At 30.8% G+C, this 23,979-nt stretch overlaps 4 protein-coding genes across 4 annotated transcripts; 3 read left to right on the top strand and 1 right to left on the bottom strand.

Annotated features, from left to right (window-relative positions):
* Positions 1–135: 135 nt before the first annotated feature.
* Positions 136–6,247, top strand: LOTGIDRAFT_221303 (hypothetical protein; the record flags this gene model as incomplete). The annotated part of the gene is made up of 15 exons (XM_009065331.1): positions 136–241; positions 1,489–1,587; positions 1,759–1,885; positions 2,232–2,445; positions 2,631–2,742; positions 3,011–3,202; positions 3,424–3,552; positions 3,884–3,987; positions 4,201–4,295; positions 4,547–4,663; positions 4,824–4,924; positions 5,113–5,212; positions 5,327–5,424; positions 5,611–5,727; positions 5,921–6,247. Exons 1-15 carry the CDS (start codon positions 224–226, stop codon positions 6,245–6,247), a joined length of 1,950 nt encoding a protein of 649 aa, XP_009063579.1. The 5' UTR covers positions 136–223.
* Positions 6,248–8,987: 2,740 nt separating this feature from the next.
* Positions 8,988–10,136, top strand: LOTGIDRAFT_64054 (hypothetical protein; the record flags this gene model as incomplete). The annotated part of the gene is made up of 1 exon (XM_009065213.1): positions 8,988–10,136. A coding segment is annotated over one exon (1,149 nt), but the record flags the coding sequence as incomplete, so codon positions are not given.
* A 4,701-nt stretch (positions 10,137–14,837) lies between these two features.
* LOTGIDRAFT_87444 (hypothetical protein) lies at positions 14,838–16,790 on the bottom strand (the record flags this gene model as incomplete). Its single annotated transcript, XM_009065330.1, has 5 exons — positions 14,838–14,907; positions 15,195–15,317; positions 15,615–15,724; positions 16,104–16,198; positions 16,721–16,790. Coding segments are annotated over 5 exons (468 nt in total), but the record flags the coding sequence as incomplete, so codon positions are not given.
* Positions 16,791–18,280: 1,490 nt separating this feature from the next.
* Positions 18,281–19,975, top strand: LOTGIDRAFT_130506 (hypothetical protein; the record flags this gene model as incomplete). Its single annotated transcript, XM_009065329.1, has 1 exon — positions 18,281–19,975. The coding sequence occupies one exon, from the start codon at positions 18,281–18,283 to the stop codon at positions 19,973–19,975; it is 1,695 nt and encodes a 564-aa protein (XP_009063577.1).
* Between the last annotated feature and the right edge of the window lie 4,004 nt (positions 19,976–23,979).

The raw sequence follows: 23,979 nt of genomic DNA, 5'->3' as shown, positions 1-23,979 counted from the left end.
AAGGTCTTTATTTTTCTTTTAGCTAAAAAAAGATGAAATGTGGCTGTTATGTAAATATTTTCCTGATTGATAGAATCATTCGCGAATTTGAAACTATTTGTTAATGATATAAGCGATAGAATATGACGTCATTATCAAAATACAGCAATATGACTGATGTTCAGAGAAAACTGATGGTTTTGTAGTTTATATTTTACATATATACGGTACAGAATTGTCAACAATGTCAGCTGCTAATCAGGTTCAAATACTTTCATTTGTTTATAAATATTGCTTTGATAACTCTCCTTGTCTAACTCTCGTTTCAGAACTAGATAAGAGTAACTTTTGTGCCCCCCCCCCCCCCCTTTTCTATTTGCCAAATCATATTTTATGTTATAGCGTAGTTATATTGTAATGGATGGTTGTTACCTTATCTATCTGAGTTCAATCTAGCTAATTTGGTCCTTACCATTTGACCACTCTATCATAGTGGTTGAGTTCAGTTTACTGTTTGTAACATGTTATTACTTCTCCATACGGGCCTACAATTAGTCTACACAATATTAGTCTGTAGTGTAGCCCTACAACAACAAGGTCCTTTGTGATTGCCCATGATGATGGCATATTTATCTGATGATGATTTGATAAAATTGACATTCTTAGGGAATGATAGACAACATCTTTATTTCATTCTCCAGGATCAAATAGGAAATTCATTTCCTCCATCTCTCTACAAAATGCCTTGTAAACTACAAAATACGACTTTAAATATTGAAGCTTCCTAACCTGATTTTTTCAGTTTTTTTTACCTCATTTGTTTTTTGTTCAGCAACTTAATGTACATGTATTTCTAAAGATCACTTGTTAAGTTGTTTCAAAACTAAATTCTGGATGGTAGGCAAGAGCCTATTTAGTTAGCCTACAAGCTTAAATAAACGGATAGCTTTGATATGCTAAGTATGTTTTATCAGTTTTGATTTTTTCTACTATCTGAGCCATTTCAAATTTTGATGAAGCCAATTAAAAAAAGTTTTAATTTATCTTGCCTGATTGATCTGTTTGTTTCATACAAGAAAAGCAAACTTACTGTACTAAACTCTAAGACATGTGAATATAGAGGACTTAAACACCCAGTGTTAATAGGAATTTTATTTGCATATCATATTATCCTCAGTCTTTCACCAGTGAAGAATCAAAGGTGCATGTTAGAGGTAAAAATTAGGAAGTTAATTCAAGAATATGTGAAAATCACTACAAGTATCAATCTATCACTATCTTCTAATCATTAGAGTAGGCCTTGTAATAGTTAGTCATTGATAAACTCAATAGTTTAGCTGATTGGGCAAACATTGTACAATGATGACAAATAAAAACGAGGAAAACTTGTAAGCTTATTATTAACACATATGTGGCCAGTATATCACTTCAAATTTGAAATTTAGACATAAGGAACTATGACATATCGCGATATCACAGAAACTGATTGTTATAAATTTGTAATTGTAGATTTTGTATGAAAAGGAGAGTGTGTTTATACATATAAATGTTTCTAATGCCAAAGATAAAGATACTCATATACCTGGAAGAGTATTTCTTATAGCAAAGGTAAGCTATAGCGTTCAACTAGATGAATTACGTCATGTTGTAGGTTATTTTGTAACTTAAGAAGATTGGAAAATATTTGCAGCATTCTGCACCATAGAAGACAAATTGTATTGTATATTGAAAAGTATACAATTTAATGTGACAATTTATCATCACATTTATGTTTTATAGTCTGAAGGAGTATATTTAGAGTGGAAAGCAGAAGATGTGGTATCTTTAGATGGGGCACAGAGTGATCAAGATTGGTCCATGGTTAGTTCTGTTGGGTTTAATAGATCAGATAGAGATGCTGATACAGGTAGGCACATCATTTATTAAAGATTGGAGAGGTTGTCATTAATAAAAGCATCTTATCATCCAAATTGGACAATAAACCAGGCCCCATGTACTAAAGGCAGTGCACATTAAGGATCACTTGACAGTTGAAAATTGATAAAGAGTAGGCTAATGTCTCTGTCCTGGCAAAATTTCCCACAGTTCACACTGCTTGCCTAGTCTGTCAAATGCCAAATTAGTTAAAAGCAGGACTAATAACCCTTTAGTAACTCTGAAAATTTAAAATCTATCTTGTGTTCAAAGAGTTATTGCCCCCTTCTAGCAAAACACGTCCTTGACCCTAATTTTAACCTTAATCCGTATTTCAGTGTCTATGAATGCTAAAATGGATTCCAGAAGAAAGTATAATATAAGTTTTGATCTTCTGGACTTGAAAAGTTTTAAAAGATGTGCACCAAATCATGGATATGCCAACATAATTTTTATTTTAAAAGATGGAACTACATTTCCAGCTTTACATTTTCATACTGGTGGTAGTAAAGCCTTGTTGAAAGAATTTGAAAAATACATCCATATCAGAAGGTACAGTGGAGCCTTTTTTATTGGCACATTTGCGTTCCAGATAAAAACTCAGTCTGTAAAGCTTGAAGAATTTTCATATTATTAAATTTCTATATTTGCAAATTTGCAGTTCAGTTTGAATTCTGCTACTAGAAACACAAAGTTGATACACAGATATTTTAGTTATATTGGCTCTTTGATTTCAGATCTCCAAATGACCAACGTCTCTTTATAGTGATAGAGCATGATCCAGAAATGTTATCAAAATCGTTTGATGAATTACAGTTATTTTCTGATTCTTCTAATGATTTAGTATCTGTAAGTATCTAACACATATTACAATTCAGTCTTTGTTGGAAGTTGAACCTTTTTGACAAGTTAGCAGTCCAATACTATTTTATGCTTTTTGTCAGAAATGTATCCTTACTATATGATTATCATAAACAGCACTGATTGGTAGTTACAATAATGATATTAACAGATCAGATTTTAAAACAGTAATGGACTTCAGACAACAAGCTCCAGAAGCAATTTGATATATCATTTTCCATTCATAAATACTATATTTTTCTTATTTTTTCGACAGAAATTTATCAAAGATCCATACACAGCTACACTGGGAGGTTTTTCTAAAGTGACCAACTTTTTAAGGAATGTATTAATATTAGATGATAACCCTACAGTTAGACCTGATGATGAACTAGCTGATTTACTACATGAAGATATACCTGGTATGGAAATTAGTCACCAAGAACCAGGCTTTGAACTTGTAACTAAGGTAAACAAAGTTTATTTTTCACAATATGAATAATTTTTATTAGAAGCACAATAAAAGTGACTAAATGGAATTTCATCTTCTACAAAGTCAATCTGAATTAATTTCCTTTTGACCGGACATGGTTGCATCTAAATATTCAGCCATAATGTTGTTGAATAGTTTTAAAAAATACTACTGATTGAATAAATGATTAATAAACTTGTACTCTAATGTTTTTATAGACCAAATTACCTACACGTCCTAAAGTGCCCAGAGGTGATCATCTTACACCTGGTCAATGGGGTATACAGATGGATACAGAAGGCAAAATCAAAGATAAAGATGCTTTATTAGAAAGAATATTTCGTGGGGTAAGTGTTAAATATAGTAAAAAAGAATATATATATTGTGAAGGAATTAAGACATTATCCTAAAAACCACTTAATTAAGAAAATTTGGCAATCTCCCTATGGGCTGAATGCTGGACAGGACAATTTCACCGGGTGCATTGGAGCTAATTCTGACCCATACAAAATAAATATTTACTTAGATTAATAAGACAAAGAAATCCTTTAGATATAACATGTTCCAGCAGATACAGATTGTAAATGATTGGTAAAGTTTCGAAATATTTACTAACAACTACCAATAGATTTTTAAATTGTGTCAACTATGTGTCATATTGTTGTTTATTATTTATAGGGAATTGATCCTTCTATAAGAATTGAAGTGTGGAAGTTTTTACTATGTTACTATACCTGGGATTCTAATCATAAAACAAGACAAGAACAGAGGAAACGTAGAGTGTGAGTTAATCTTTATTTGACCAATAGGATATATTTAAAGAATCATATCCACCTTTCAGTGTCTTTTCTTTTGATGTGTTTATCTGGATATAAAAAGAACATTAATTAGTTGCATGTATTGTTTCCTTTTATCATAAAAATCATCTTAAAGGAGTAATGATAATTTTTTGTTGATTGATACAAGTCAGTTTTATTTTCTTTCTGAATATTCAGTGATGATTACTTCCGAATGAAATTACAATGGAAAACTATCAGTGCAGAACAAGAAAGAAGATTTGCCACATTAAGAGAAAGAAAAGCATTAATAGGTAAGTCTAACTGATATCCAAATCAACTGGGATTTGATACTTTTAAAGAATGCATTGGTGTGTACATGAAAACATAGTCTGCATGGTAACATATTTTTATGATAATATATTAAATATTATTAACATTGAAATTATAATAGTGTTTATGCTAAGAATGTGTTTTAATGCACTTTCATGGGCTGAAAAGAATTCTTTAATGTACCTTTTAGTCACAAGCGCATGCATTTTAACTTAATGATATCATATTTTAGATAAAGATGTAACGAGAACAGATAGAACACATACATTCTATATGGGTGAGAAGAATCAGAATCTCTTGGTATTAAACGATATTTTAATGACATACTGTATGTATAACTTTGATTTAGGTAAGTAACAAGATTATAATGAGAACTAATTAATAACAATAAAACAAGAGAGTTATATTATCTATGTATGATATATTATTCCTTCATACTTTAAAGACGAAGGCGATTGCATTAGATTTTCATAGATTGATATTGAAGAGCTATATTTATAATTTGATAGGTTATGTACAAGGGATGAGTGATTTATTATCACCTATATTAGTTATTATGGAAAATGAAGTGGATGCTTTTTGGTGTTTTGCTGGTTTAATGGAAAGATTGGTAATAAATACTACTCTGTTTTTATTTTTTTTAAATAAATTGAACTTGAGCTCTTAGTAGTTTTCAACTTTTGCAGCCAACAAGAGCAAGAAAGAGGTCACAATTGCACAAAATATGGCTTAGAAAATATTCATAAAGAATCCAAAAAGTTGAAGGATGATCACATTTTGCTTTTTTTTCATTTACAGTGTGGAAATTTTGAAATGGATCAAAATGGAATGAAAGTTCAACTATCACAAATACATAAATTAATGCAAGTGTATGATCCTGAACTGTGCCATTATCTAGGTATTTATTTCATCATAGTTTATTACATCCAGGACAAATGTTGGAATTTAAATGAATTGGACTGACTTTTAAGATATTATTATTTAATTAACTGTCATTTTATTTTATCAACAGAGAGCCATGATTCTGGTAACTTTTATTTCTGTTTCCGTTGGATTTTAATTATGTTTAAACGAGAGTTTCACTTTCAAGAAACACAAAGACTATGGGAGGTAAGCATATTTATATCATGGTATCAAAAGAAACAGATTAAGATTTTTGAAAATGAAAAGTCTTTATCTTTTGTGGTGAATAAGAGCTCAACTTAAGTTTTTTTATAGCATAGCAATATGAATTATTTAAATTGCTTAAGATATTAAAGTATCTTATAGTTATAAAACTGTGATTTATTTTTATAGGTTATGTGGACAGATAAACCTTGTAAGAATTTCCATCTAATCATCACTCTGGCTATACTAGATAATGAAAAATCAACTTTAATAGAGAATCAGTTTGGTTTCACAGAAATATTAAAGGTGAGCACTTAGAAGGGGTATTTTGAATTGCTACCAAATGAAAATTTGCAACTTATAGATATCAAACAGTTTTACCTATTCCAAAGCATATATATTACAGGCAGTATGAAATTATGGGATAGTGCCAGTTTTTAGTCGTGTTTGAAGTAAGAATATATCTGAAGAATGTTCAATGTTAACATTTTCCTTCCAGCATATCAATGATATAAGTCTAGCAATACCATTAGAAGACACGCTTAAAAAAGCTGAGGGAATATTCTTACAATTAAAAAACTATAAAAAATTACCAAAACCTGTCAAAGAAATATTAGGATTAGAAGTTTCTCCAGATAGTTCCAACCACACGACGCCATCTACGACTCCAGTTAACCGTGAAAATAGTCCACGACTTGAATTACCTCTGACTAGAAATGGTGGTACTAATTCTGGTAGCGGTACTGCAGCCACTACTCCTGATGATAGCAGTATAGAAATATTATCAGATACTGTTGATTCTATGATTAATCATAATTATCATTAGCTTTCTTATATCACAATTGGTAGACATTTACAATTTATGATTTACAAATCTTATAATGTAGACATTTACAATTAATGGTTTACAAATTGTCATTGAGTAGATTTTGCCGATGAGTGACATTCATATCAAAATTTGACCACATGAAAAGTTGTTTTTTGTGCAAATGGGAGTTAATTTGAAACTATTATACAAATACCTTTAAGGTAAATTACACTGATATTGTGGTTATCTTAAAATGTACATAAAGATTTTAATGTTTTAAATAATATTATCTGGACTATAGGAATAAATTATATTAATTATGACAAAGAAAATCTGGACGCAAATTGTGACTGCTGTTTTGTTAAGCTTAATATATTGTCTTACCGTTTCAAGTCAATGTAAACAATTTTAAAGCACACTTTATTTCAATTAAAAACAGTTTCTAGGGTATAAAGAGTAAGAGTGATATATGAGTGGTTGTGAATATATTATTGATGGATGGTTGGAGTGAAATGACAAAATAATATTTATGTAATGGAATGCTCAGCTAAATAACATACAAAACTTACATTCATTGTCTGAAAAGGACATTTAAGTCAAAACATTTTCTTTCCTGAGGATTTCCTTTTGCAGTTGAAAAGGAATAATTTGACAATAAAGCCAAGAATTTCAGGCTGTGTGGTATTTGATGAACATTTGATTGAAATGTTATATAATACATATTGTATTTATTGTTACAAATTATAAATTATTTATAAAATATAAAATCATATATATATATATATATATATCCACCTATTTTATAGCTTGGTGTCTTTATTATTTTTTGTTTTTGTCTGCTTCTTTAAATCTGGTAGAGACTATTTACACATAAAAATCCAGTTTAATTCTTTAGTTTTTTAGCAAGATTTGGATCACAGAAAATGTGTAATTCTGGTCAATCTCAAAATTAATTTTAAGGTATTCTGGAAAGAAGCTTAATTTGACATGAGTTTTTAATGATAAACTGGAAATCTTTTGTTATAAGTTATGTTCCTAATGAATAGTATTATGACTTAAACCTAATTTTAAAACTTATTATTATTGATACATATTGGTCAAATTATCCAGGACAGGGTTGTCAATTATTATTATCCAAATCATGTTAAAGTAGATTTCTTAGTTTGATTTTACATTCCATTTAAATTATTGGTTGCACTAGTAATTAGAGGCTTAGTATGTCCAATTAGTGGTTTTCCTTTAATATGAAAGACTGAATATAATACATTTGTCTCTAAAACTCTTTCAGGCGACAGGCCATCAAAATCATTTCTGGAGGCCTGTTGAAAGGTTCAAAGTTTCTTTGACTAAACATATTGATTCAAATAATTTGATAAATGAAGTAGCTAGCAAAAGATCTGACTGAAAAAAAAAAACTCAATTGAATTTTATTAGATTATGGAAAATTAACTGTAAAAATAATGGACTGGTAGCAGGGTATATATTCTGCTATTTTATAAAAAACAAAATATCATTTTTTTAAATGTATTTTGTGATTGTAAGACGATTTCTAACCTAAGAGGTTACCCTTTTTTTTATTGGTAATATATTTCTATTTCTGCTTAGCTTTACTTATTTTGTCTCTGAGAATATTATGAGAAGTTATTATAGGTTGTTTGTAATAAGAAATGAAATGATGCTGGCGTCTAATGATTGTGGAAGCAAAAATTTTTAAAAAAAATAGTGTGGTAAACTTGTATTATTTCAATGTAAAATATCTTTTATATCTTGTACATTAAATTCTTTTTAATCCCGATTTTGAACTTTGTTATTCAATATGATTACAGATATTACTGAATACTGTGAATATATCCTTACATACTATCCAGATTCATCTATACCCAAGACAGCTCTTGTATGATATATTATCGTTGTGGAATGCCGATCTATTTCATCCATAAGGTGATATTTTTAAACTCTAATGCAATAATGGCTTTTTGAGTTAACATTTTGAGTTATTCTTAAAGGGATTGTGAAGAGGTTTTCTAAAACTTGTATGGGTATCGGGGGCATTTTTCCATATAACAATTTTAAATCAGACGTCTGTGGTTCCTGCAATTCCACTAAACTAAGTGTTTGATGACGTCACTAATCGCAAAATACGCTTCATCACATAAGGCACTTTGAGATAAGTGACGTCTGATTGAAAATCGGAATGGTGCAAATTGATGTTATCAGTGTCCCAGATGCACATAAACAATTTAGAAGCTTTCTTCGAAGGTTTAGACTTGCGTTGTTCCAATTACACCCGTTTCGATTGAATCAATTGAATGAACTTAAATTGTCTTGGATTTTGCGTAAATGTCGTGTCCAGCTACTTCAAACGAGTCCATCCCTCGTATTCAAGCCAATAAAGATCGAGTTTGCACGTGCAGACACACATAAAACATCACGTGGTATGTATATGAGCATGAAGACGAAGTGGGCCATTATATCGTTGTTACTATTAGTATGTTTGTATGCTGTATCCTTCCGAGACCATATTTTATCTCGGCAATCCAAATATAATGATGTTGACGATGATGAAAATACTCTCAAGTTTATGGTGGGTGAAGATACAAGACGGGAAAGGGACAAAGAAGTTATTCTCCAACATATAAAAGCCGAGTACAAATATTATTATGCTGAAAGGAAACCAACTTCAAAAGATCTGAAACTGGAAGAGCTCCGGAAGGTTTTGTTTCCAATTCATCAATATACGGAGTATGACAGATTTTTCATCAACGTGCCCAAATCACACGAAACTCCCGTGAGCAGACGAATTCCAGATACACGTCCCTATGAATGTAGAAAAATATCGTACACCAACCCAACCTTACCATCAGTGAGTGTTATTATTCCTTTACATGACGAACCTTGGTCCACCTTATTGAGAACATTACACAGTATACTGGAGAGAACATCCGATGAATATCTGGAAGAAATTATTTTAGTTGATGATCAAAGTAACTTGGAATTCCTGAAACGGAATCTTACTATCTATGTTAGGGAACTTTCACCTAAAATACAGATCATAAGATCTGATTACCGTCTTGGTACCATGAAATGTCGCATGTATGGAGCTGCACAAGCTAAAGGACGGGTGGTAATGTTCTTGGACTCCCATACTGAAGTCAACGTAGGATGGCTTGAACCGATTCTGTGGGAAATCTATAAAAATAGAAAAACAATCATACAACCCGCTGTAGACATTATAGATCCAGAGACTTTTAAATATGAAAATTATATGAACAATATGCGGGGTGATTTTGAATGGACGATGGGATTTACGTTTGCTCCCTTACCACCAAGACAATTAGCTGGGAGAAATCCATCCGATCCTATCATTACACCTGCTATTGTGGGCTGTAGTTTTGCTGTTGAGCGGAATTACTTCTTTGAGATTGGAGGTTTAGACAGTGGAATGAAAACGTGGGGAGCAGAAGATGTAGAGTTGGCAATAAGAACATGGTTATGTGGTGGTAATGTCAAGATATTAGAGTGCTCTAGAGTTGGTCACATTTTTAAAAAGGGTCATCCTTTCCATGTGGATTATTCTGAACTATTGTTCAATGAAAGGAGGATAGCTGAACTGTGGTTAGATGATTATAAACATATATTTTATTCTGTACATGAAGGAAGAATAAGCCCCCCTTCCAATTACTCAGATTTCACAGATATGATGGAACTGAAAGAAAGGTTAAAATGTAGAAAGTTTGATTGGTTTTTGAAAACGATATTTCCAGAATTATTAGTTCCACCGAAAAATAGTGTCAGATTTGGTAAAGTGAAAAATGAAGCCAGTTATATGTGTATTGGAATTACAGACTTACCTGATGCAAGTCCTTTAGAAATGAGAGATTGCTGGGGTTATGAATCTAATCAGATAGCGTTGACTAATAATGGTTTACTGATATTAAATGGTCAGTGTATATCAGTATATAATAATTATTTAATATTTAAACCATGTAATATTAGTGAACCAGAATGGTCATATAATAATCAACAGTTAAGATGGTCTAATAATGAGTATTGTGCCATGCAGGTCATTGATCCCGATTCCAGATTTACAGACAGACAAACTGTAATGTTAATGTCATGCAACGCTAATTCTGGTGCCATCAACTTTACAAAATGGACATTTACATACAGTTTAGAAAATTGATTTGTATGTTCTAACATTATGCAAACATAGTTTTTTCTGAAAGTGAAATTTTTGTAATAAAATTGGTTAAAAGGGAAAGAAGTATGTTTCCTTCACAGAGATAAATTTTCAAATTTTCAAACTATATTTAATAAGTTATTATGCTTTGGTGTTTAATACATATGCAAGATTTTCTAACCATGTCACATTGAACTTTGACTTCCTTGAATTTTTGTAAAATTATAACACAATGGAGAGAAATTAGTTTACATAAAACTATCATAGTTTTACTTATCTTTCAGATTACCAATGGTAATTTATCTGCAAACCTGTCGTATTCCTGCAAATTTCTTATCCCTGCTAACCTTTCTTATCCCTGTAACAATTGAGTTACACTAGATGATTCGTGATACATGTATATCAAAATGTAAATGAAAGCAATACTGTACCTAAAAATTGAAAGCAGGGATGTTGCCTCCTTAAAGCAGAGCAGATATTTTATCTGCAATATGTTCACTAAATTAGTCTTATCTATAAACAAGGAAGCTAAACACAGAAATACCCAATAAAAAGTTAAATGATTTAATATGCAGTTAAAATACAGTAACATTCACCAATATTAAAAATATTCAAAATAATATCACAGTTTCACAAAAATATATTTAATGTCACTTTATACTATATTAGATAAATTGTATCCAAGTGCTCACATTCAAATTATTATTTTGTTCTATTCATTCTGGAGTTATCTAGGAAGTAAATGCCTCAGAAGTTTCCAGAATTGTGTAATGTTTTCCATCTTGGAAGCACATCAATAATGTTCCTTTGATGTTCCAGCATAAGTTAGAGTTACTTCTGTTTAAGTATAAACATTAAAACAATGAAAAAAGCAGCAAATACTGTAATCAAAATTGATTTACTAACTTCAAAGCAGCAAATACTGTAATCAAAATTGATTTACTAACTTCAAAGCAGCAAAAACTGTTATCAAAATTGATTTACTAGCTTAATATACTGTAATCAAAATTGAAGGACAGAACTTAAAAAGCTTCACTGCATTACAATATATCATTTCATCTTAGAATAAAAATGTTTTCAATGCTCTGTTGTCTTTAACTTGAACTTATTGTTTTCACTGTCTTATACAGTTCTTTGCAATTCTGTGAAAGACTATCCAAATGTGGCCAGTTACATCCCATAACAACTACTAAACACTTCATCTAAAGTAATAAAAGAAATATATTTTAAAACAAGAATCTTCAATTTTTGCTGTACTTCTATCTGATTAAAAATGAATAATAATACAAATACTACAACTTGGTCTCACATAATTTAATGGAGGTTACTTTTCTGCTATGTTGTCTTGGTTGTCGATTTATGTCACCGAATAGAGTCTTGTCAAGAGTTTCATCGATCGTCTGGGGGCACACGATGAGACAAAAATCTCCAGTCGGTCGTTTTCCACTATGTCAATAATCATGTGCGGATCTGATTGGATGATGAAGTTCTATTTTGCAGACGATAAAATTATTGGAGACAATTATCAAAAAACTTGTTATAAATCTTATTATAAATCCTATGCAACGAAATAATCTTGTCGTGGAAGCACAGGCACATACAAGATTTTGCTCAAGATTCGGGTCGTTAACAAAATCGACGTTGCCCATAAACAGTATAAGAGGGTTATCTATGCATATACTTTTAGGATCAAAATATTTGGTATCAAATAGATTTAAAACACTGAATACAAACCTGTCCATTTCTTTTAATGATTTGAATTAAAGATGATAACAAACAAATGGCTGAAACAGAAAATCAAAGTACATGCAGTTGTCATCTTGATGACGTTCGAGCCTCATAAATTATTATGGCAGATGTCAATCGATGTGAACAGTAAAATTATAGAATAGTCTGTTATCACAGTAAGCTAAATAAAATAATAATACCTGTATCATTGTCTATGTTTTGTTGTTCTAAGGCTGAAGTTAGAGCACTACCTATTTCAATATCTACATCATCATCTTTCTACAAAATACATAATATTGTTTCATGGATTAATGTTCTAGAAAATGCACTGCTCCAAAATTCAACCAGAGCATTTGAGATGTAAAATGTATGCGAGCGAATACAGTTAATCAGAGTCCCCAACATATAGACTGTAAACAATGATCTATATACCAAAAACATAATTCCACTATGATCTATATACCAAAAACATAACTCCACTATGATCTATATACCATAAACATAACTCCACTATGATCTGTATACTAAAAACATAACTCCACTATGATCTATATACCAAAAACATAACTCCACTATGATCTATATACCAAAAACTTAACTCCGCTATGATCTATATACCAAAAACATAACTCCACTATGATCTGTATACCAAAAACATAACTCCACTATGATCTATATACCAAAAACATAACTCCACTATGATCTATATACCAAAAACATAACTCCACTATGATCTATATACCAAAAACATAACTCCACTATGATCTATATACCAAAAACATAACTCCACTATGATCTGTATACCAAAAACATAACTCCACTATGATCTATATACCGAATACATAACTCCACTATGATATATATACCAAAAAAAATCTATTTCATTTTCAAAAGCAAAACAAGCCTGCTGCATTTGTTACCTCTGGGAAACATGGAAAATAAAAAGCTGATACTTGCCTGTGCTGTCGTAATATTAAATGCTAATTTAGCATAAAGTAATTTAGCTTGTGAATCCTGACTGTCTTCTAATAGTCCAGTACAACATATCTTTATACATTGGCTGTTTAATATCTCATCTTTCTTTTCTCCAAATAACATATTATACATTAATCTACTACCATTTAGATTTATTATCTGAAATAAAGAATAAAAAAATAAAATATTCACTGTATATATCCGTATCTGCTTGAGCCATCAAGCATCTTCATAATGTCAAGCTATTGACTGCAAAAGTCGCACAGAAGTACGTAAATGTCGCAATTTTGAAAATAAAAAATTATCCATTCATCTACTAATAAATTTACCGGAATCTCTGAAATTGAAGCCAAATTTACAATAACTATGTGAAATCAGAGTTCTGAAGGAGAATGTCATGCCTAGCTAGTCACACCCACCAAAGTCGCTATTATCTAGTACTTACTATAGGTAATAAATGTACTTTATGTTGTAATGTAGATTTATCAAATAATGATAAAATATTATGTAAGATATTAACTGATGTATGTATTATAACTGGTAAAACATCATCTATCAATAATAAATTCTGTAATACTTCACAAGTTGATTTCCATATCAAATCTTTTACTTTTATTTCTTTACTGCATAATATTTTACCTGGAATATATTAATCTTACAAGTTTTAACAAGCACTTAGAGATTTTTCAAAATTACTTTACCAGAAGTAAAAAGTTTGACACTAATAGCATGCATTTGCACCAGTCGGACATCTTTGGTTCTTGCAATTCCACTAAAATTAAGCATTTTATGACTTGGTTCTTCCAAAGACTATTAAATATCATAAGGAGATTTTGCAATGACATCATATACTATGTTTACAGGAACCATAGTGACAGTGATACACACAAAAAAGATAGAAAACCTTTTTACCTTGCCTTTAATATACATTCTAAGCTTATGGTAAATAGTTTGGCACCTTTGTGCTGGAAGAATTTGAAAGAATTTTATTATACAGAAGGCTTGGAGTAGCTCCAAGAATCCAGACATAAGTAGAAGTGTAAGACTTGACGTATACGGCATACATACTACATACATGTACTTAAAAAAATCTCTTTTTGAAAAACTTACCAATAACATAAATATGATTTTTACTTAATGACCATGATGGGTTTGAAGTTTGCAGATATTCAAGCGCTTCATTCCATAGATTTAAATCACCAAGAGAAAAGGCAGACTTAATACTTCCTTGTATCTCATCTCCTTTCAATACTGGAAACTTCTATATAAAAATACAACGTAACTAATGTCATTTTATAGAAAAATTGAAATTAATAAACCCATACGCTGTATAATTCTTAAAGGGATTGTAAAGATGTTTTTTGGACACTGATGGCATCAATTTGCACCATTTCAATTTTGTGATCCTTGCTATTCCACTAAAACTTAAGTTGATGTATAGTTAATTCACTTGTTCAAAGATATTGATGCTCATGTTAATTCAGACTGTCCCTAAAACAAAAGTTGCCTGTAACCTTTAAATCTTACAATATTTTTTGATATATTGTTGATACTTACAATATCAGCTTTAGTTGTTACAGGTTTGTGTGAATTATGCTGCACAGGTGGTTGAGAAGGTGATTGTATGTTGGTGAGTGGTGATGTCTGTGGTGAGGCTGGTGGTATCTGAACCGGTCTTGAAGGTGGTACAGTAGAAGTGGTATTTCCAGGTGGTTCAGAAGGAAATACTGAATGACCACCACTTGGTTGTATATTCATTGAATCTATCAAAGGTTTGATCATGGCACCCATAGGCCTGAAAAAAAACACAAATAACAATGAACAGTAAGAGTCCTTACACAATTTATCCTCCATTGATTCAATCTTTTTCAATATCTAAGATAATTTTGTGTCTTCTTAAATGTTCTAGAATCAAATGAAGCCTCAAACCTCAAGTTGTTATGAGTAATTTATTTGTAATTTGCAATAATTATTGCAGTTTGTATGGTCAAGTCGGTTATCATCTTGTGAAGTTACCCCAAATGAGGCAATTGGGCTTTAAAATGGCATCTTAGTAATAAAATCTTCAACAAAGCTACCTACGTATTTAAAACTTCACGAGGAAGACCAGTTATATGAGATGGAATACTTTTCCCAGTTAGAAACTGGCACACCTCGTCACTAAAATTATTACAATTATGTTCTAATAAGTTATAGTCTTGAGGTCTGTAAAATAAAATAATTTCAAAGGGGATTAAGATATTATATAATCAATTAAGGGTGTTATTAAATTGGACCTACCAGTAAATGATTTTTGCACTCATGAAAGTAACTTTTCACCACCAACTTTGATTCAATCTTAAAAAAATTTTTGCATACAGAAATCATATAATATCCTCAACAATAGAATCCATGCTTTCTACTCTGTAATGAAAAACTTAAACCATATGCTGGTTTTTTGACTTAGCTTTAATTCCATATCCACACTAAATTAGACTATTAATGTATTATAAATTTTCTTACTTAAAGTTGGAGGTTGCCAGTTGTGATAAATATTCTAGAAACATTTCTTTAGGTATTTGTGTTGTACCCATATCAATTATGGTATCTGGTTCACCCAATATTGTTCCACACTGAAAAAATACAATTTTAAATTAAATTTGACAAATGTCTGATCTTTTTGTCATATTTAAGCTAAGCCTAGTTCAAGAAAGATATCGCTGGTTTTATGTCATTGTTAGCTGTATAAGGAGGAGGTTAAACTTGATCTGAAAACTATCTTTTCATTATTAGCCACATCAGAAACAAACAACAAGAGTAGATTGATGTTTTAAAATTGTCATTTGATATGAATACAAGCAGTTGTTGTAGTAATTTACTGAAAAACACGAAAGCCTATCTTATGGTCATAGTTTGAAGGTAAACTGACCATCTGATAATCAAATATTTAGACAACTTAATATTTGAACTGACCAACAGACATAACATATAAGCTGACAACCAAACACTTACTGGAGGGCAACTTTCAATTCCTCCTGTTCCTCCAAAATAGTACTCCTCTCCATAAACAACAGTTCCAGTGTGCCACACACCATCGATCTGTTTTCCTAAACAAAAATAAAACATAAAATATTTACATACCTACCATAAAAACAATATTATTGCTAGACTGAATAAAATGGATTAAAAATATAAATGACATACATAGTTCTAGGCTTTCTGAAAGTAATGACAATTCTTACATTATAAAAGTTTATTTATTAGATCTACCATACAATATTTAGGCCTACTGTTTTTTTTAGCCTTGTTGAAGCCAGTCTGTAGCCTAAGGTAGGCTCACCTTTAGGCCTACCCTAGACCCTAGTACCAGTATAAAGCTATTATTGATTAGCCTACTTAGCCTCAGTTTGTTGCTAGTTTCAAGAGAAGATAAATGTTTACAGTTTTGATTATTCCATTTGTCTACATAAGCAACTTTTTCTTAGTAGATTAAGAATTAACAGACAATTGATTTGATTTTTGAAGACGATTTTTGGCCCTACGTCTAAGTCATAAACCAAGGTCTAAATTAGTAAATTGAATAAAAATGATAAATAATTTTAATTTTCTAGGATAAATTTCCTACATACCTAAAAATGCCATTGACATTGACTTTGCTAACCCCTTGGTTAGATCATAAACATAGAGTTTTACTGGGAAAGAACCACTGTCATTCATTTTGTCTATTTTGCTGGAACCAGTGTCAGTGTAATGTTTTCATAATAATCGCATCATGAGAATGCAGAAAAATTGACCACTATGAAGGTTGTTGATAATCAATACATTTTATAACCTTGGATGTCAACATATACAAAATCTAGCTTTAATGGTTACCCAAACAATGTCAATCCTAAACTAATCGAAATATTAAAATAAAGATTCATAAGTACTGCAATATTAAAAACAATTTTATAAAAACAAATCTTGATTGTGACAGTTATATGGATGTAGCCAAGATTTGTGATGTAGATTTTATTAACTCTTTAGAAAATTGACCTAAGGCGTTTTTAACGTTAATGTTTTAGACTTCTAGGAGAAATGCCATGAGCCAAAAACAGCAATAATGAATCTAAATCAGCTGTCCAAAATTGTATGAACAGAAAATACTAATCGAAATACAAAGATGAAAAGTGCAAACAAACAGCGCGTAAATCTACCATTACTGCAAGATAAGATTGGAAAATTTATCGAAGAAAACGCCTTATTAGTGCTGGTCTGTTTAAAATACGCGTTCATGTTTTGATCATAATTCGCAATTCACATTAAGGCGTTTGTAGCTTTGATATTTATCTCGCGCAATATATTCATACTTACGACCGGTGACGGCTACGTTTAGGGTTGGGGAGGGATATAAATGGCCCAATAAACACCTAACCGAAAATTGGAAAGAACAAATGTAAGGAAAAAGTCATTAGCCTATAAAATTTTATCGAAAAATTAATACATCATAAAAACGCCTTTTTTAACCACGAGTTAGCACCCTTGAAATAAATTTATTCCTATCCATGCATCCGTATTTTGTATGTTGATCATTCAAGATGGCTGACAATATTTGTCGGCTGCTATATTGAGAAGAAAATCGGATTAATTACGTTTCATATAAAAGTATTCTTGAAAACTGACCAGCAGTTATTTTGTCCGTAAATGGTAGAAATAGCTATACATCCAGAATAGCCGATTACTCGTGTGAACTTTGTCTCAAAACTAGTTCAAAATAACTCAGTCATATTTCTTCATTTTTCAGCACAAATTTACATAAGTTACATTTGACTGGTAATAAGAAAATGTGTTCATAAATTGAACCAGTTGTATAATCCTGTGATATTTTTCATTTATTAGTAGTATAAAACTACTATATAGTTACAGTAAGATGTGATAGTAATTGATGTGCCCTGAAGTTTATATTGGACTCTAGACTCTAGCTAGTGCATATGACAGTTAGTAGATCCATTACTGAATTAGGTCTAGGCTAGGCCTATTCAGGTTTGTTAAGGATTAACCCAATTGAGTTTCCACTATGATTGACACAAAAACGTTAATTTGTAGATTTGTCAAAATATGGACAAATCTTTTATTTGCTCTAGCCTAAGCAAAAGATCTATCCATTCATAAATTGAGCTTGAATTACTAATACAATACAGGAAGTAAAAATGGGATGTTGTTTAACAACTTGTAATAAGAAAGAAGATGACCATTATCAACCTAATACTGAAAGCAGTCCTCTCTCCTCAAGAGATGGTAGGAGGAGATCTTCTTATGGTCATCAATCACCACAAAGATCCACCAATGGATATTCACAACGACGGAGATTAGGAAGTAGCCATAGTAGAGACAATCCTCAACGTAGTATAGATTCTCTTGTGTTAGAAACACTGTCTTTAATAAGAACATTGGTTGACAATGATCAAGAACCCCCACAGGCCATGTTAGCTCTGCACAAAATTGCTGAGAAAGATTCTGGCTGGCTTGAAGTTGTGAAATCACTAATCCGTGGTATTCCATTAACAGATCCACTTGGACCAGCAGTTATTACATTATTATTGGACGAGTTCCCGTTACCAACAAAGGAAGCATTAATGGAACTGAGATCAAATCTTCATTTATCACAGGAAGGCATATCTAATATGTATAAACAACCGTGTCAGCAAAGAAATATTGGAGTTATTCTTGGTTGCTTAGCGGAAAAATTAGCTGGCCCTAATAGTGTATCTTTATTATCATCAGATGTTTTACAATATTTAATTTCTAATCTTAGTGTTAATAACCATCCTGTTGTTATCCTTCATTCAATGGTGGCATTGGAGAAGTTTGCTCAAACTAGTGAAAATAAAGTGACCATTAATCAGAGTTTGGGTGAAATGAAAACTAATCCTCTAGTTTCATTAGAAGCATGGTCTAGTTCTGATGAATATGCCAAGCGTGAAGTTGCCTTTTGTGCAAGATGGTGCCTCGATAATCTTTTTATGATACAGGGCCGTCCATTCACCTACGAACAGTTAGTTCATGATAATATAAATGTTATGTTAAATAGTAATGATGTTAGTGAATATCTCAAAATATCAGCCAATGGGTTAGAGGCAAGATGTGATGCTTCATCCTTTGAAAGTGTGAGATGTACATTTCAAGTTGATTCAGGAATTTGGTATTATGAGGTTACAATTATTACTGCTGGTGTCATGCAAATTGGATGGGCAACTAAAAACAGTAAATTCCTTAATCATGAAGGATTTGGTATAGGTGATGATGAATTCTCAATGGCTTATGATGGATGTCGTCAACTAATATGGTATAATGCTCACAGTGAACCTCATACACATCGCTGCTGGCAGCCTGGAGATACTCTTGGGTTATTATTAGATTTAGAAAATCACCAATTAGTTTTCTATTTAAATGGAGATCCTCTTCCTCCTTATTGCCAAGTCTTTTCGTGTACAAGAACTGGTTTCTTTGCTGCTGCCAGTTTTATGTCTTTCCAACAATGTGAATTCAACTTTGGAGCTAAACCTTTCAAATATCCACCTAAATTCAAATTTGAGAAATTCAATGATAAGGGAACTCTTACTGAAGAAGAAAAGGTTATTCTTCCTCGACATAAAAAATTAGACTTATTAAAACAAGTTTTAGTCAAGGAGGACTCATGTACATTGTGTTTTGATAAACAAGCAAATATGGAACTACATCCATGTGGACATAATGGTTTTTGTGATGTTTGTAGTCTTCAATTAGAAACTTGTCCTATCTGTAGGAAGCCAATAATTGAAAGAAGGGAACTGAGTATAAGATCAACCAACAGCTCAACTAGTTCACCTAGTCCAGAGCCTCATACATTTGATAGACCAAGTTAACAGATATCACTTGTGTCTTTTATACACTTTTTCTTATATAAATGAAGATGTATATATTGTTGATTGTTAGCACCCATATTTCTGTCAGACCATATTTCTCAATGTTAGATTAATACCGGTTAATATCCAATGTAAAAACTGCTCGTTCTAGATAGGTTCTCATCCTCATTGATAAACAAACACTTTAAAAACACTGTGCCTTGCAAAATTTAGGTCCTTAATTTGGAAATTTGAGTAAATTATTGTTGGTGTAGGGAAGGCCAAAAACTAAAATAGTTGACACTAGAAACCATTATGCAGATTAAAATGGAGTCCTGATAGTTCCACATATGGAAGAATTCCGAAAGATGTGTCTGTAATTCTTGACAGTTTATTATATATATCAGGTATATTTATGAATAATCTTCATAGGCATACAAGGTCATAAATTTAAGGGGGAGACAAAAGAAGTCCTTTCTCTTATATTATGGGTATGGGGTCTGAAAATACATTGATTCTGGCCCCAATCTTAAATCAATGACTATTTAGATACATGAATATAATATTTTGAGTTAAAGTTACATACAAAATTATTCCTTGCTCAATTGTGGGTTTGTCTTGTGATGACTGATTTACCCTAGTAAATTTTTTAAGTTGACATCCTGGATATTTCTAGTCCTCCGATTCATGGTACAAAAAGAAATTACTTTGATTTGTAAGCAAAATTTTAATAAATCCATCGCAATTTTTTTATGGACCTTCTTTAGCTGGAAATCCCAGTCTATAATTATTTAATTTATTTTGAAGAGGGATATATATAGAAAAAAAATTGTTTTGATTGCTATAATTCGGAAATGTTTGATTTCACTGTTTGGTGCAGAATTCAACAACAGTATATATACATTTCATTGTTTTTCAGAATTTCAGTGTTTTGTTCTGAATTCGATTTACGGACGTTACAAGTAGATCTATCTGGGATAGCCACTTAAAGACAAATAGATAATTTAAGTTGGTGTATATATTATATTTTGTTCATTGTCACATAGATGTTAATTATAAAATATTTAACAATTTTTCAATGTTTAATTAGTGTTTAAAGTTCACTTGAGAACCTTCTGCTTTCTCTTTGAGGTTCAAAAGTGGTTTTATCAGTCTTTGTGTGTATATCAATGGACAAAATTATGAAGTCATTTTGGTAAAATCATATAGCTTAATTGACATTTATGAAGGTGACTTCATAATTTCTGGTTAATTTTTTCAGAAATGTCAGAAAGGTGCAGTGAGAAGCATAAAGTGCCTTTGATACACTTACATGGGCTAGAAAAAATCTCTTGTGAATTTATTAAAGGTTAATACCAGGACCATGTCTATAGTATATTTTTATAGCTGATGTGCTCTCTTTTGTAACATTTCATATTTAAAGGAAAATACCCCAAATTTTCTGTTATGGTTTAAAATTTTTCTTATCTGATTTTTGATGTACAAATTCCTATACATTTGAGAAGAGTTTTTTTCAATGAAAATATATTACTTAAATATGAAATAAATACTTGTAATACTGTAAGTGCCAGTAATAATTTGTACGGTACTTAATTAATTATGTCAAGATTTCATTCTTTGACATAAGTTATAGGCAATTGATCTCAATATGAAGATTTGATGTTTCTTCACTGACAGTACTGTACTCATTTACCTCTCTAAATGTTTTGTCTTCAATTTTTTTTTTTAGCTTTAAAGGGACAGGTTGGCCATTTTCGGAGCTTAAATTGTGTTTTGAATATATATGTTAATAGTCTTCAAAAGTACAAGAAATGTACAAAAATTGCATAATTCATTCAAAAATACCTTAAACTAGAAATTTCTATTTCTATATATGTATTTTCTATATATGGCAGAGTCTCAAGAAAAGACTAGTTGTCATTTTAATGTTCAAACGGGGATAATATTAGACCCACATGTATGTAAGGGCTCAAATTTTGCATTAAAAAAGTGCTCAAAGTGGGCTGTGAACACTTATACTGAAATTCCGTTTCCAAGACTACTGTACGATCAATCGGATGGCGAACCTGTCCCTTTAAAGTACTGCTTTTCTAAGCTTGTTGTTAATGGTATTTGACATATTTTTCAAAACATCTATTCTTTGTCAAAAATAAACTGTAATAAATCTTACCTTGATTAACATAATAGAATAATTTTAAATTATGTAAGCTTAATTCTTTATGTGAACGTGACAACACACTTTTAGACATTTGTGAACTATCTAAAGGATTTTTAACATGACACATATAGTCATGACAAATACCGAGGCATCAAAGCAGCTAACACATTATAAATCGCTAAAAATGGAAATTCATTCATTAATTTGATGAGCATTGTAGGATTTAAAATGTTTTGTATAGTACTATATATGACACAGAATTCGATTTCCTTGTATGATATTTGAAGATTTTAAAATATTATTTTTATACATTATATGCCATTTGTCAATTTTTGAAGGTTTGCTAATACTTACTGGTATGTCACAATTAAAAAAGAAATGTCCTGAAGGTTAACATTTATTTGTGATTCTTGTAAATTTCTGTGCAGTGAAAGATATTTTAAGAAATATAAATTTGTTAGTTGATTATTTAAAGGCATCTTGTTTAAATTTTCCAATTTCATTGTATTCTTTTCCTTGATCAAATCTATATGACCAGTTGAAAGTATCTAACCAAGACATTCTCTAAGTGTATAACATCTCCTCAGTAGTTTTGATTATCGTTTAAGGTACTAGAAACTAAGACTTAAACATTGAAATTCTTTAGTCAAGGCCAATTTGTTTATTTCTTACTTTACCTTACTAATTGTTGCACTTTAATGTTTTCAGACTGCTGCACTTAGTTAACAGCACCCCTTTGTGTTAATAGTATTGCCATACTATATTTTTTACTTTGGTTGCACATTGAATTACCCATTTGATAAAGTGTAATAACTAATTACTACACATAAGATTACCCATTCACCATTTATCGAGAGAATTTTAATGTGAACCCCAAAAAATAACTATATGATAAAAGCATATTTTGCCATTAGTGCAAGTATAAACAATTAGTATTAGTGGAATTGCAGGAATCACAGACATCTGATTGAAAATTGGAATGGTGCATGTTGATGCTATCAGTGTCCCCGATAACAAGAAAAAATTTAGAAAATCTCTTTACAATCTCTTTAACCTGTTCATTCTATATCAATGATTTTTTTGAGTGATATTTTCTTTGTTTGTGTCATAATTATGCAACTTATTATTTGACTGTTTTCCACTCCTTTTAAACTATATAAGTGTGTGCATATCTCAACTTGTTTTCAATTTTCTATTGCCAAAAATAAGATCCTCAAAAAGTTATATCTATTATTTTGTACAAATTGTGTGATGATGTAAATTAGGTTATGAAGATAAAAAATATTTATTTATTATGAATAGAGAAATTATCCCTTGTTTTATAAATGTATTATATTGCTTAAATATTATATCATAATATCTGTTATTAAATGTTGAAAATTTTGTGAAATAGAGAATTATTATATCTAATGGTGTTATTTATTAATCATTCATCTCCCTATGCTATAATAAAAATTTTTATCCCTTAATATTGAAGGAATTTTTTGATCAAGTAGGTTCCAAAAGTATGTTTGTGTGCATAACACAATTACAAGTAGAATTTATCAGTGAAATTTCTGCTGTGAAATCAAGTTTTTTAATAGGCACTGAATTTCATGGATTTTCATAAGGATTCCTATTTCTATCGGTTTCATTTCTAGTTTTGAAACAACAGAACTAATTTGATCAATATTTAATAGGGATTTGAATTTGTGAATTGACTATTCTATGAAATGCACTAAAATTGAGGCCAAGAATTTGATGATATCACAGAATTTATATCAAAAATAAATCGAGACAATTAAAATAAAAACTTTAATTTTATTTTTAATATTGACAATCATTATAACAAGAATTGCATGTCCTTTCATATTAACATGGTTATTGT

This window comes from Lottia gigantea (assembly GCF_000327385.1).
Source record: "Lottia gigantea unplaced genomic scaffold LOTGIsca_69, whole genome shotgun sequence".
Classification (NCBI taxonomy): Eukaryota; Metazoa; Mollusca; class Gastropoda; family Lottiidae; genus Lottia; species Lottia gigantea.
This window is presented reverse-complemented; position numbering and strand designations above follow the sequence as displayed.